At 41.5% G+C, this 14,774-nt stretch overlaps 1 protein-coding gene across 4 annotated transcripts in view; it reads right to left on the bottom strand.

Annotated features, from left to right (window-relative positions):
- Nucleotides 1-671: 671 nt before the first annotated feature.
- LOC103399855 (adenylate cyclase type 1-like) overlaps nt 672-14,774 on the bottom strand; it is a 37,623-nt gene continuing 23,520 nt past the window's right edge. Inside the window, exons 10-20 of one of the 4 annotated variants that reach the window (XM_008338487.3) lie at nt 14,559-14,656; nt 14,211-14,295; nt 13,338-13,427; nt 11,744-12,018; nt 11,439-11,565; nt 9,812-9,928; nt 5,484-5,630; nt 5,169-5,267; nt 3,942-4,056; nt 2,522-2,646; nt 672-2,350 (exon numbers count right to left, since the gene is read on the bottom strand). In XM_008338487.3, coding sequence (XP_008336709.1) covers nt 2,018-2,350; nt 2,522-2,646; nt 3,942-4,056; nt 5,169-5,267; nt 5,484-5,630; nt 9,812-9,928; nt 11,439-11,565; nt 11,744-12,018; nt 13,338-13,427; nt 14,211-14,295; nt 14,559-14,656 — 1,611 coding nt within the window. In that variant the 3' untranslated portion in view covers nt 672-2,017. Of the gene's footprint in view, nt 2,351-2,521; nt 2,647-3,005; nt 3,032-3,941; nt 4,057-5,168; nt 5,268-5,483; nt 5,631-6,113; nt 7,396-9,811; nt 9,929-11,438; nt 11,566-11,743; nt 12,019-13,337; nt 13,428-14,210; nt 14,296-14,558; nt 14,657-14,774 lie in introns of those variants that run through there. The other 3 variants (XM_025054154.1, XM_025054155.1, XM_025054156.1) reach the window with 3 other exon arrangements.

Raw genomic sequence — 14,774 nt, 5'->3', positions numbered from 1 at the left:
ACTCCTGGTCTGACGTCAAATGATCCTGAAGTTTGTCCTCGAAGAAGAGTTCACATACCAAAGTGACCAGAAAGACACGGGTTCCAAAGAGAAAATAGAAAAAAAGGGTCCTTACATTCAGGAGGACTGCTACCTTCAGCGCATGCATGAGGACTATAATAAACCTGTGTCTGCTGCACAGCCTGCGCTAATGTTTCAACACAGCATGCATGTAAAAGCCACAGGCTCGCAGGCAGTGCATGCTATAACACATTAGAGAAGACTTAACGGCTGTGGTTAGCCTCGCTGTTCATTAGCATGCTATACCATAAAATATATCATCTGGATTTAAGTGAGGGAACCAGACACGAGGCTCGGCGAGACCCCCTCATCTTGACCCAAGAAATTTTCATGTCATAAAAATAGAAGAACAGAGTATTAGAACAATAGAAAATATCACCTATTAAACAAGCACACGAGAAAAAAAGAAAACGGGGTTTCTTTGTCCAAAAAAAAAAAAAAAAAAAACTTCCTGAAGAGGGAAGTCACACTCACACAATACAGAAAATTTGTTTTTTGTAAGTCATGCTTCCACCCTACAGAGATACAGACTGGTGTGGCTAGCTACGCACACACTGTTGGCTACATACACTATCAGGTCAAAAATATGAGCCCGCTGGTTACAGCGGGGGAGAGGGGGGGCTGAGAGAAGAGACGGACCGCTTTATTGCTACACTTGGACGAGGAAGAATCTGGAAGTCAAGCATCACAGGGAGATAGACAGCAGACGGGACAGACAGCCAGTCTTCATCTTCATCATCATCATCATCATCATCATCATCATCAACTGAGGGAGACATGTTTTTCAATCCATCGTACTTTTGATCGACAAATCAAGAAGCATGAAGAGATAAACTACTATCTGCACACACGGACCTGATGTCACAGAGCCACCTTTTCCTAATTGGCTCAAAATATCCTTACAATAGCAACGCAACATGTTAGAATCACAGTCCAGACAAAACATCACAGATTTTTTGTTTTTTTTTTTTGGGAGGGGGGTTTAGTTCTTTTTTTAACTTCATGCTAAATATATTCTCACAAATGCTGACCAATGAAACCAAAAAACAGATGCGATATTAGCTTTTTAAACTGACCTTCAGGCTAGCCATTGACATAGTGGTTACAGGAGCCTGACAGCGCACTCTAGAGGTTTACTTTGTGACACCAGGGACTACTGCAGACAGTAGGGTACTCTTGATCTTTTTGGAACCACGTGTTTGCTTCTATGACCTGTAAACAGCAGCACTCTATCGTAAAACAGTTAGACATTTCCTCTAAAAGACACTGAACCCCCAGCCCCCCAGCCCCGCTCAGGGAACCTTGTTCTGTCACTGGGGTTTCAACCAAGAAAAGGGGAAAACAACGTTCTGTCATCACAAACCTGGCAATGCCACATAGCTAAACTCATAGGCTAAACTTTCTAAAATATGTCTGCTTAACCCAAAATAATTTTAAAAACAAATCAGTAGAGGATCTGAAAGGCAAAAAAATAAATAAAAATGGCAGGAAACTGGATGCGAGGAGTTGTTGCTGTGAGGCAATTGCTCTGATTTGGTTTTACAATGGGGATTAGCTTAGCTGTTGTCGGAGGATACGTTTGAGGCTTGAATGCTACAGCACCTGTTGTGCATTTGAATGTGTTTAAATCTTGATGCTGATTTCTAGTTTAGGGGAGGCAACTCTAAAACCCTGGAGTCATCCTTGGCCTTTGACTGATTACAGAGCAACATGGCTGAAACCTCTTATATCCTGGATGAGACGCCTCAGAGAGAGAAGCAGCAGACAGTGCCGGAGTAAAGAGTTGGAGGGGGATTGGAGTCGGCGCGACCCCAGACTCTGTGGTCATTCCTAAATTCAATGTAGACCCTTGTTTTTTTTCCTGCCACGGGCAATTAGTGTGCACCGACAAGAGTTCTTAAAAACGTTCCCTCCTCCACTCCAATTTTCGGGGTTCCTACGTTCAGACGGTTTTCTGTCACACCATAGCTGACGGGACGGAGGGCAAGAACCTGGAGGTGCTGGTGGAAGTGGTCGCTTTGACCAGACCAGGGCTTGGGGTCCTGATGGTAGCATAGGTGGTGACGGTTGGAGCAGGACTCAGCCTGGTGCACACACTACCGTGGTTGAACACACTGGGGCGCCGCTCAGTGCCGACCGGCTCCTGCAGCTGGGCGTGAGCCAGCTTTTTGCCTTGTTTGCGTCCCTCCAGGAAGTATGTCAGCATCTGACCTTTTCCCTTCACGCTGACCTGGCCACGGCACACAAAGTCATAATGGTCGGCAATCAGACGATAAACATCTTCAGTCACCTGGAGAGGAAACACAGAGGTAGAATAATGATGGTAGAAGGCAGAGTGGATGTAGATGTGTAGAGTGAGTCACATCAGGACAAAGATTTAAAACAGGGAAACGCACACAACGACTTGAGAGGAAGTCAGTGACCGGGTCGGGTCAACAGCTGGTCAACTGCAGTAATGTACCTGTATCTTTCCTTGTACTCCAGTACTGTCCATCCTGCTGGCCACGTTCACCGTGTTTCCCCAGATGTCATACTGAGGCCTGCGGGCTCCGATGACTCCAGCTACCACGGGGCCCACGTTAATACCTGCAATAATTCCACAACTGTGTTATCAAAGCCATATTTCTTTTTTAATGACAGATACTTAAGACATGACGTTAAACTTCTGCTTCACATCTAAAGCTGATTCACTGCTGAAATATTCTGACTGACAGGAAGTGAACGGGCTCGTCTTCAATGTGATCGCGATACGCACGCTTCTCCTGCTTTAACGTGTCTGAGACAAGTCTATGTCTTCAAAGTGTTACCACATAATTTGCATATCATTAATGGGAAACGGTCGACTTCCTAAAATTCTAAATGTATCTCCTAAAACATATATATATATATAAATATATATATATAAATGTAAAACTTATGGAATTGTCAACAAAGATTATACAAACCTATGTATATGAACTTGAATGCATCTCTGATGATGATGATGATGATGATGATGATGATGATGATGATGATGATGATGATGGCGTTGATGATGATGATGATGAAAGTGACGATGACGATAAAAAGACGATTTTTTTAATACACATTTTGACTTTTTTGAGTAGTGATCATTTTTTCTTGTTTTTGTTTTTTTTATATTTTTTGGTTTGTCTGTGGTCTGTCTGTGGTTTGTCTGTGACTGTTGATAAGTCACCGCACACTTCTCTTTCTTTTCCCATCCCCTCCACACCAACAAATTTGAGATGACTCCAGAAAGTTGTTGAAGTACATACGATACTTCATGTCTTTTTCTGTATTACCGAAAACGACCGTTAACAGTGTGTATTTATATGGATTTGCAGACCACTGTTATACACCATGGTTCGAAGCATTGCTTTGAATACGCCTCTGAAGTAACTGCATAAGCCATCACATGTTGCAGTTGAGTAAACCAACCTGCCAGGCTACAATTAACGCAATTAAAGCAGCAACTTTCGTTTCTTCTGCGCATGAATGAATCACATCAATTTGACCCATTACACAAAAATGACCAAAAGTCGTGTTTCTGCACCTCGGTTCCAGTCAAACACACAAACACATGCAATATTTTCACACTTGGACCACTTCAGTCCGCAGACAGGATGGCACTGTGTACACCAGGCTACAGTGGGATTAAACAAGGGCTCCCGTCGCAGGCTCCCCACAGGATACCCAACACAATAGACCCCAGAACTCCAGGTCTCGTTGTGACGAGCTTCCTGGAGAGGCAATGCTCTTTTCTGTGATGCATTTCCTGCCAAATTTACTGGCATTGAGTGCCGGCAGTGTCTAGCGCACAAATAGGTCAGAATCTCCGACACTGGTGTTTATATAGTCATTGTGAGTTTCTTCTCACTCACCTATTCTCAGGACAAAGTCGTTGTAGGACTGGTAGTTGATGGCGTCCAGGATGTCAAACATCTCAATGGCAAAATCTGAGACTGTGCATAAATGTGAGGCAATCGACTTCTTTACCTGGGAAACGGCAAGAAAACATGAGCAAGTTACCAACTTTATCTTCTGACATGTTCATAGGGTTCAAGCACGAGAGCTGAGAAAATACAAGAACTTAGTCCATTTCTGGGTTTATTAGCATTAGCATACAGCATTTCTCGGAACAATCCACTACACCCAACATGAATTGGCTTTCTTTCGACACCATGTCACTTAATAGGGAAAGTGAATTATTTGTCATTGTGACACAGCACACCACTGCACACACAATGAAATGTGTGAAATCTCCAAAGTGAGCAGTGTGTGGGGACGGTGCCATGCTCAGAGCCTGAACCACCAACCCACCACTTCCCCAGATTAGTCTTTCCCTTCTAAACCCATGACATTGGGCAGGGGTGTCCACACTTTGTTTTTTTTTTTGGCTTGGGAGCTCCTACTCAAATGATCAGGTCAAAGGGATCTACCTAGATTAAAAAAATATATATGTACTCATAAATTGAACATATGCTATACTGTATACACATTAAACGTTGGGGACTGATTGTATTGTGTAATTGTATTGAACAATATGAAGCAATTCTAACAGGACACTGTCATTACCGTTGAATTATATTTATATTTTTATTTTATTGCTCATGATCTACCAGCACTCCCTCTGCGATCTGCTGGTAGACACCTCAGATTGACCCCAGGGGCTTAAGAGGTTGGACTGATAAAACACAGATTCCACAGATTTTAGAGAAGGTGACAGGGTCCATGGCCATGACATGTGATGCCTTCATTATTTGCATGCGTAATGATCCCGAACACAGAGAAAAGCTGGCAAGAGTTGGTACAGGTTTGCCAGAAGTTGTGCAGAAGTTGCAGAATGGACTATTTTGTCAATCGGATTTGCGGGACTCAAAGAAGGCTAATGTATGCAGGATATCCTGACGTCACAGCGGCTGCTAATCCCTCAAAGAGGATTTGTGGAGGAAAACGTGACAGCGTTTTAAATGTCAACACCTACACTTCAGCTAAATGGAAGGACTAGGCCCCTGAGGAATTCACAGTGTTAATTCCGAAACAGTTTTTCGAATGCACTGATACGACCCCTCAGTATCTGAGTAGGGCAGATGTAAACTTTCATCTACCTTGGAGACAGTTGTAGGAACCAGCCCTACTGCAGCCATGTACGTGCTGCCGATGGTCTTGATTTTCTCGATGTCTCTGTAACACTCTTTATCCATCAGCTGATGAGAGAAGAGGACCAGAAGAAGAACCAAAAATGAGAAGACATTTTAGGGTACTGTTGAAGAACCAAAAATGAGAAGACATTTTAAGGTACTGTTTTTTTGTTTTTGTTTTTCCAGTTGAACTAACTAAAACAAATTAAATGTATTCATTGTTAATATTGCACCAAAGCTTTTCTAATTCCCAATTTGAAGAGCGTTCAAAGCCTTAATCACCTCATCAAAGTCAGCGATGATCTCATTGAGGAGCCTTAGACACTCCACGCCCATGTTGTTCCCATCCAGCTCGATGTAGAAGTCGTTGAAGTTTGCGATGGAGGCGAACAGAACTCCAACCTGAGTGTAGGACTGGTAGTACAGGTCCTGGACAAGGAAGAGGTTCAAGTTTATTCACAACAACCTTGATCTGCCGATGCAGGAGAGACTAGTCGAGACAGGAACCCCCTAACTTAAAACGCCAAGGTTTGAAAAACTTTAGGGGAGAATATGATCTCATGTCAGTATATGTACAATATACACAATAATATAGTTTTCATAAAAATGTCAAAAAATTAAAAAACTGGGAATGTAAAAAAAATACATTTGTTAATTATACATAAATGTATATGTAAATGTGTATTTATGTGCATGTAATGTATATGTAAATGTATGTATGCAACCATGTAGTTAATGGCGCCTCCTGTGGCTGCGTGTGTCGATTGCAAACACTAAATCTTCTCATTGTTGGACAAATATGGGACTTTATTATAATTATTATTATTATTATTATTATTATGAACATTTCCTTGTGATATTTTACAAGACAAAAAGAAAAGTAAAAACTAAAATAATAAAGCTGTAGAGTCCCTGGGATCAACAAATGTAAATGACTGGAGGGTGAAGCCCCGCCCACTCCCAGGTTAACGATGTAGCTGCTAATGAGAACGGCTTCTTAGTTGCAGTCGTTCCGCTCCCATTTGTTATGATTACAACGTACGTAGATGAACTTTGACCCACAGGAAAACGAGGGGAAGCTTGTCTATACACTGTAGCTCTATGGGGTCAGCAGTGTGCCGGGAACACACTTCCTGTTCCCACTAGCTACTGGTCTGAGCCTCAGATGATCCCTGCACCCACTGAGGCACAGCTCACCGATGCACAAGGGATAGGAACCTGTTTTATTTTACGATTACTGTAACGTTCGTTTCAGCCTTGTAAAAATCTGAGCAAACAATGGTTTCCGTGACTGTTGTGTCTATACTGCACACTTCAAAGAAGGTTGTTCTTTTTGTCTCTGTGCAAAGTTTTGTCCAAAAAACAAATCTGTTTGTTTGGTTGTTGTATTGTTTGTCTGAAACACGGCTGATGTAAATGGCAGCCTAGTAAATAATGATGACATTTCTCAGAACTAAATTAAAAAAATATTTAAATCCATAATTTTCAGTAAAATCATGTCCTGGAGCTGAAACTCTTTGTCTTTTAACAGTTTCAATGACACATTAATCGTGAGATTGTAATGCGGTTCTAGGTTTATGCGTCAGAGGTTGTAAATCTAACCTCACCCTCCTTCTCCCCCATGACGACTTCTGAGTATAAGTTTCATAGAATTCGAGGAACTTTATTGGTCCCTGGAGATAAAATTAAAGTGTGCAGGCCAATCATACAAACATGTCAAAAGTTTAAAATTTGTGGCAGAAAATTGAAGAAATAAGATATTGTGTAAACTGCACTCATTCAGTGATAATTATTTCAAGTTCTGTCTTTGTTCATTTCAGTAAAAGTACAACTATGAACTATGAGGATTCATTCATGACCTAAAATTAGTTCCATTTGGATTAGACCTGGGCTTTAATGTGGTAATTAGCAATGCACACATTACAGCACAGTAGGTGGCAGTAATGCACCGTACCTTTGCCTGCCACAAAAAAGATGACCAGGATGAAGTGATGGACGACAAACGCAGTGTCTAGCATGGTGCAGGGAGTTTTTAACATTAGCTGCAACAGTCCTGGTACAGACACCAGAGCTAATGTCAACTTCTCCATTGGGGGGCCATGTCTTTAAACCAAGTTACAATCCAAGCAGGTCCACATGAGCAGCAGTCCATATCCTGATCCACAGGCCACAGGATGTGTGTTTTCATCACTTCCTGGGGAGTGGGTGCAGGGGAGAGGAGGGGAGTAAAGGGGGCCAGAGGAAGGAACAGAGATCAGTGGAAGAGGATGTCCATCCATCAGTGGCTGGGGTCAGCTCACATGTCCATTTTAACACCACAACACACGGCCGTGGAGGCAGTGGCTTTGTTCAGATCAGAGGGGTTATTTTCCCACATGTAGACCTCCCTTCGACCCCCAAACACTGGAGTCAGAAATAACCAAACAGTGACCATGGTACTGATTATGGTCTTTCATTGTCCTAAAAACGTTTTTATATATATATATATATATATATAAAAATAAATGATGACTGAATGTATGGTTTTTGAACCCCTTTCTAATGTACTGTATTTCTAAAATACTTGCTGTAACATTCTTAGTGGGAAAAGGGGTATGTGCTGGGGTGTGTGTGTGTGTGTGGGGGGGGGGTCGAGACCACAGCTCGAGTCTTCTTTTGGGAAGATTTTCTTCAGGATTGATGGGGTGTTATGAGGACATTCTAAGTGTGTTTTCATAGAAAGGATGTTGACACTACAGGAGGAAAGACCAGGATTTTTTTCCAACCCTGGAGCTGTAACCAGGTGCTTCAGTGCCTGGATGAACTAGTCAGGAAGTGGTTATCATCAGCCTCATTTTCTTCATTTCTAACAAAAGTGCCACAAGTAATTAAAATCCTCACTCTTTGAAATGCATGTCTGCAGACATGTAAATAAGGAATTTGGCTCCAGAACTGGGAGCTTACACATATCTGTGGTTTGAGAAACGTTAAAGGAACGTAGGCTGTTAATCCTCAATGCGACTTAGACGGTCCTAAAATGATACAAGTGGATTTTTTTTTTAAAAGAACTTATAAGTAAAGTTTTGATGAGTTGTGGTTTTTGAAATGTGTCTTTGTCAAACATAACTTAAATTATTACTGTAGTGAATGGACCGACTTAGGACTGCTCAGACTCTGATGGATGTGAGGGGATTCAATGGAGGTGATCAGTTTCTATCTTGAGCTCCAACCTTAGAAAACTCTACTTCTGTTGTTTACGTTGAGAAGTCATTTCAAGATTAGGTTTTTATGATTACAAAGCGTTTATGCCTAAATACGCTAATGCTAAAATGTTATGTTAATATGCTAATGCCCATTTTCTTTATGTGATTTTTTCACTGCATATCAAACCTATTTGAGTACTAACAGTAAAAGTTGATCTGAAACTAAAGGTCAAAGGTCACAAACACTATTTCAGGCTTTTTTGGGGCCTTGTAAAAAGACAGCCGGGCTGCAATCGTGCAACAGGTGGAATTCATTGGATCAGGATTCCATGAATCACAGATAACCTGTGACATAAATTAGGTTTATAAAAAAAAAAACCTTCACTACTGGAACATACGACGAGAACGTCACCTGTCCACCAGAGCGTGCTGTGTTCAAATCTCACGTCATTATTTCTAATCAGATCTGGCTCAGTTTGCACAACCTATTTTTTTTTTAAATACACACTTAGTAACAACATGTAGCAACAACCTAACAGGTTGTTTCACCTCAAGGGATCATTATTGTTATTAACAGTTAACAGCAGAAATCGTTCCAACGCTGAGAAGAGATTCTTAAGTCACAGCCTCACAAGTCGTGGGAGATTTTTATCTGTTGGAAAGTTGGTTTATTAATGAAAGATAATATCAGATGTTAGAGGAATTAAAGAACATTAAGTCTGAAATGTAGATTAATGCTCTAATTGGTTCTTGTCATGTGGGAATTGAAACGTTCATGGAACGTTGTCAACCATGCCTTAAGTGAGTTTCAATCTGCAGTAGTGGCAGAAAAAAAACCTACTTAGTAACAGTGATACACCTGACAAAACTTTTTGTTTTCATTTTAGCACTTAAAAATATATTTTATTCTCAAATTATACTTTTTTCCTTGTATAAAAAATAAAAATAATAACTAAAGAAATTGATAAAAAATAAATTATTTTTTAAGTAATGGTTGAATTCCTCAGTTCTTAAAATCAAATTTTCTTTTTAAATCTATAACTGCGACATGCCTTGCTGCCACTCTCCACTTTATTCTGAACAAACAGTTCAGAACGGAATGTGAAAAATGTCTTTGAATCAACGCCTCACAACAAATACACAAATTAAAGCCCACGAACAAAAAGCAGGAAGGAATTAAATACCTACAAACCTGTCACTTTTCAATTCAGCCCAGTTTCAATCTAAACGTCTAGACATCCTTTGACCTATACATCAACACAGCCCAACCTCACCTCCTGGCTGTGTGGCTGTGTGTGTGTGTGTGTGTGTGTGAGTGTGTCAGGAAGCTGTGGAAATGTTTTGTGTCTACTTTGGAAGGTATTAACTCCCCTCAGGGCTGACGGTTCCTGTCAGAGGGCGAGCCTGGGCACGACTTCAGATTCTCACCATGTTCCTGGGATTCGACATGAGGAAGTGCTGAGCCACATGAGCCGGCAGCAGGTTGAACAGAATCCTCTTGTTGTCCAGCTTCACCTTCTCCATGTCATCTCTCTCCTCCTCCGCCTGGAAACAGGAGCAAAGAACAGAGATGAGGAGGAAAGGAGGACACCATGAATCACTGACACTTGTGCTCCATTGTTTGGAAAACAAAACGGCTCTGTTGCATTTCCAGCCTCAAAGGGAGGTGTAATTGCCCCTTCTCATCACTAGAGGGGGCTAATGATCTACAGACAGCACAAATGGGCCTGTTTCGTTCTAAAAATAGTAACGTTTCAGTCACTTCTCTAGAATTGTACATGTCTGAACACGTCGACATGCACGCGCACACACGTCAAACAAAAAGGCCAGTGTGTGACAATGTCTGTCCTGATGAAAGAAAACAAAAGCCTTTTCTCCTGACAGAGTTCATTGTCCTGAGCTGGTTTTATTTCTGTGTTTTTTTACCTGTTTCATCTGAGTGGAATAGGAAGATAAATGGTTCAGAGTTAAAAAAACAAACAAACAAAAAAAGAAATTCAAGAAAAACCCCATGGCAATCTACCAAACAAAAATCTCACAATGAGTCTATGTAATGATATATAATCATTTGACCTTATAATTTAAAATTTAGCCTGTTTAGTTGAAGATAATGCCGTTAAACTGGCAGGAATTGAAGAAAGACACTCAGAGATCTTCTTCAACAGCTCTGATCATCTTTTTTCAGTTTTCATCTGCTGCCACCTAGCAGAAGAGTATTTAATTGTTCTGCCTTCCATGCTTTGGCGAGCAAAGACGAATGATAGGCAATAAATAAATAATAGTTTTCAGCCCAACTAAGTGAAACTGGATCATTTTCCACAGCACACCTAATGATCTCTCATGGCACACCACGGAAACACTGTCTTAGAGCAACGTTGCTGCTGTAGTCGTATTTCCTCTCTGTTGATTGGCTCTGCTCAGCTGATGACATTTTCTCCGCTGCTCACGTCTCTTTTTGTTATTTAACGTCATGTGACAATGAAATATTGGCTGTTTCAGTTAAGACCCACATGGGCAGCAGACGATGGGCAGCACCACCTGCAGCCCACTGTGTTTACTGGAGTAAATATAAATATGTGTTTGTATCAGTGTTGGAGGTGTTTTTCTAACACACTAACATGTTGTATGTGTGATGGCTTTGTCACCAGTCAAGAGGCTCTTTGGAGCCCACAACTGCCCCCCCACCCCCCACCCCCCATCCCACACAGAGTCCAGAATCATGACGTACAACGTGATGATGATTTTAGTTGAGACTGAGGTCTAATTTAAAAACAAACATCTGAATCTCCACAGAAAGTGAGAGTCCAATTCACACAATTTGGATTTGTGCTGTGACTGTCTGGACCATTAATGACCAAGGTCTCTGTGATGTCATCGATGACTCTGAGTCAAGTCCTGACGCTCGGAGCTCCAGGAAACTCTGAGTACTTCAGTACTTCAGTCTGAAGTACCTGAATCATAAGCCCTTGATATTACTAGTAGCACACTGGCAGTGACTGTGGTAACTGAGTCTCTCACACACACACACACACACACACACACACACTCCTCTCACCTGAGTCGCCCAGAGATAATCCAGTCTCAGTTTCAGGTCCAGTTGTCTGGAATGAAGAGCCAGAGCTCCAGAAAACAACAGAACCGCCAACACTGGGTCGTAACCTCGGGCGTGGAGGAAACCGCCGCTGACACACACAAACACACAGACGCACACATACAGTCAAACGCCATCTTCTAATCAAATTGTGTGTTTTTTTTTTTAATCATGAAACTAAAATCTACGTCTACAGACAGAATGATCCGGACCCTTTTATATATGAATTCCATGCAGAACCACACCACACCCCCACAGCTGAGTCTCACCCCACAGCTTGGCGATAGCCGCTGGACTCCATGACAACGGTGTAGGTGACAGAGAGGAGGAGGAGCAGCAGGATCTTGGGAAGCGAGGACACTCTGAGGTAGGGGACGATGGTGAGGGTTCCAGCCACGCACGACAGCAGCGCGTACGCCATGTTGGTACACACTCTGTCCACCAGGGTGGTGTTGGAGGGTCTGACGGCCAGCGCGTCCACGGGAACGTTCTCCAGCGAGCCACTGGAATTTATCATCACTCTTCCCCACGGAACACATCCCACCTGGAGGGGGAGCGAGGTCGTAGGATTATTGATTAGATTGAAAATATAAAAAAAGCAGAATCAGAATAAATCAGCTGGAACAATGAGTCAAATCATGTTGTTGATCATCAGTTATTAAACAGAAAATTGTGCAACAGCTTGGTGCAAATATGGCTCCACTTCAAAACCATTTCCTCCCTCTTTCCTCATCCTCCGAAGAATCCTCAAAAATCAGTTCTGGTTTGTTTTCACATAACAACACAAACAGTTGATGAAAAAAAAAAACATTAAAAAAACAGGAAACATGGAGTCATATATTTTTAACAGCAGAATACAATTTAAAATATATTTAGGAAATAAAAATATATACTTTAAATATGATAAGAATTAACCAGACTGCCTGCCAGTCACTCTGACCTCAGCAAACTGTTTAAAGAATTCTCTGAAGACATGGCTGAGATGTTAACAAGACGTCAGTGACTTCACAACACAACGACAGCATCATCAGTTCACTGAGTCCAAGTCCAAGTTTGGAGGGAAAATGAGAGAGAGTTAAGAAGCTGTTTTTAGAAGAATAGGACAGATGGATGGGCAGCCTGACAACATGACGTCTCCGCCAACACTGCTGCTGCTGCTGCTGCTGCTGCTGACGGTGGAGGAGTGTAATACTGACACATGGAGTTCAGAGCTCAGAAAGAAAACAACAAAATGAAGTGAATTCACTATGGTGTGAATCAGCTGCCTTTAATGAATACTGTAATAATTGATATGATCTGATATGATAAAAGTATTTCCAATGTCAGTGCAACTGCAGAGACCAGGCTTTTTTTTAATAAAGGACAAAATCTGGGTCGTGGCCCACAGAGGGGGCAGAGGGAGGAGAATCCTCAGATGACATTTGTTTTATCAGTTTGTTTCGAGGTTAATATTCACTTTATTTTTCAAATAAAATGAAACTGTGATTGGACTTTTTAAATTCGTTTTTAAGTTGGGTTTGAAGTTTTAATGGCAGACAGGAGATCACTGGTTCACAGCCCAAAAACCAGATTGAGGTTTGATTGTTCACTCTGAATAAAACGTCAGTGTGAATTTGAGTTTAATTTAATATTTTTTTGTAGCAATTTTCTTTATTCATAACGATTTCAGTTTGTGTTTAATGACATTCTTACCTTATTAATTTTATTTTATACAATATTTGTCTTAGAATTGTTTCTGAGTCACGACAAACATGTGACCTTTTCAGTGTAAAATTAAATGTGTTTTTTCACACACTGAAAAAACAAATATTGCAGCAGACAGTAAAACCCACTTCATACACAGATATTATGGGATGTTCTTACCACACAGGCCTGGCTGACAGAGTAGGTGAGCAGAACCAGGAACACACACAGCACCGTTCGGATCTGGATGGTGAGGCAGCCCGGTTGGCACTAGAACCAGAGGAGAGACGCTGGTTGGTGAGTAGAAGAAGTCGGTCAGAAGATGAAGCACCTGTTCATCTACTGCCACACAGTGGTGAGGACACGCCGTTGATCACGGAGCGTTGAAATAAACGCTCGCTCATTAGAGGAGACGCTGACAGTTCAGTGCTGTGTGATATTTATATAGAGTTTAGATGCGATGAAATCTCCCATCTGCTGACTGTGGGAGGCGCTGTTTATACTTTCAATCCAGATTTTTAAAAGGCCAAATTTACTGTTGAATCAATCAGCGCTGCACTGCCATTAATAGTGTACTGAATTTATTTGTCCAATAAAAACTAGTCTTAAAAAAAGGTTGATCTTATCTTTCAAATCAGTGTTTTCAACCTCAGGGTCGCGACTCTATGTGGGGTCGTCTAGAATTCAAAAGAGTTGCATAAAATGTCTTGTAAAAAAACATGTCATGTAAATGTCTCTGCAAAAGAGTTGCATAAAATGTCTTGTAATTGATTAAAAAAACAGATAAAATATTTTCAATTATTAAGATATTATGAATTAATAATTAATAAATTATGATTGATTATATATTTATGTGTTAATATATGTATGTATGTATATGTGTGTGTGTGTGTGTACAACACTTTGTACTGCAATTGACTTCATAAAGACACTCGGTGCTGCCTCTCAGTGGAGTCGACAGGAGGTGAGAAAGTGACAGAGTGGAAATAGGAGGAGGTCCTCCACCAGTTTCAGAGGAGCAGCTCCCTGCTGGGGGAGATCAGAGAGTCCTACCTGAACACTGGTGAGATGGAGGTACATGACACAGGCCACGTGGAAACACACACACAGCACCAGCAGCAGCAGCACCAGCATCCCCCTGAGGGAGCGGAGGGGAGGAGAGGAGAGAAAAGAAGAAGAGAGGAAAGGTGAGAAAAGAAGAGGAGAGGAGAGAAGATGAATAGAGGAGTAAAAGTATTCGACGCGTTCCCCGTCTTTTTCCTCAGACTGTAGTGAAATCAACTTCCTGTCTAATTGTCTCCCTCTACTCTGCTGAGATCGATCCAATCAAGCTGCGGGAATGAACCCACGGCCGTTGTGTAGTCAGTGTGTGTTTGTGTGCGTCCGTGTGTTTGTACTCACTGCGGGATCATTAGCAGATAGATGAGGCCAAACAGAGCAGCGAGGATCAGAGACAGAACCACGGCGCTGATGAAATAGTCGTCGTAAACCTGCTGATACTGGAACAAACGAAAAAGAATGAGATACTACATACAGAACCTGACATTAGAAGTACTCAATACTTTGGAGATGTTACTCCAGGAAACCACACAATGACAGATTATTAGTGATGTAAAG

Source organism: Cynoglossus semilaevis, chromosome 2 (assembly GCF_000523025.1).
Source record: "Cynoglossus semilaevis isolate Cse_v1.0 chromosome 2, Cse_v1.0, whole genome shotgun sequence".
NCBI lineage: Eukaryota > Metazoa > Chordata > Actinopteri > Pleuronectiformes > Cynoglossidae > Cynoglossus > Cynoglossus semilaevis.
Note: the sequence above shows the minus strand (reverse complement) of the source record. Positions and strands in the feature narration are given on the sequence as shown.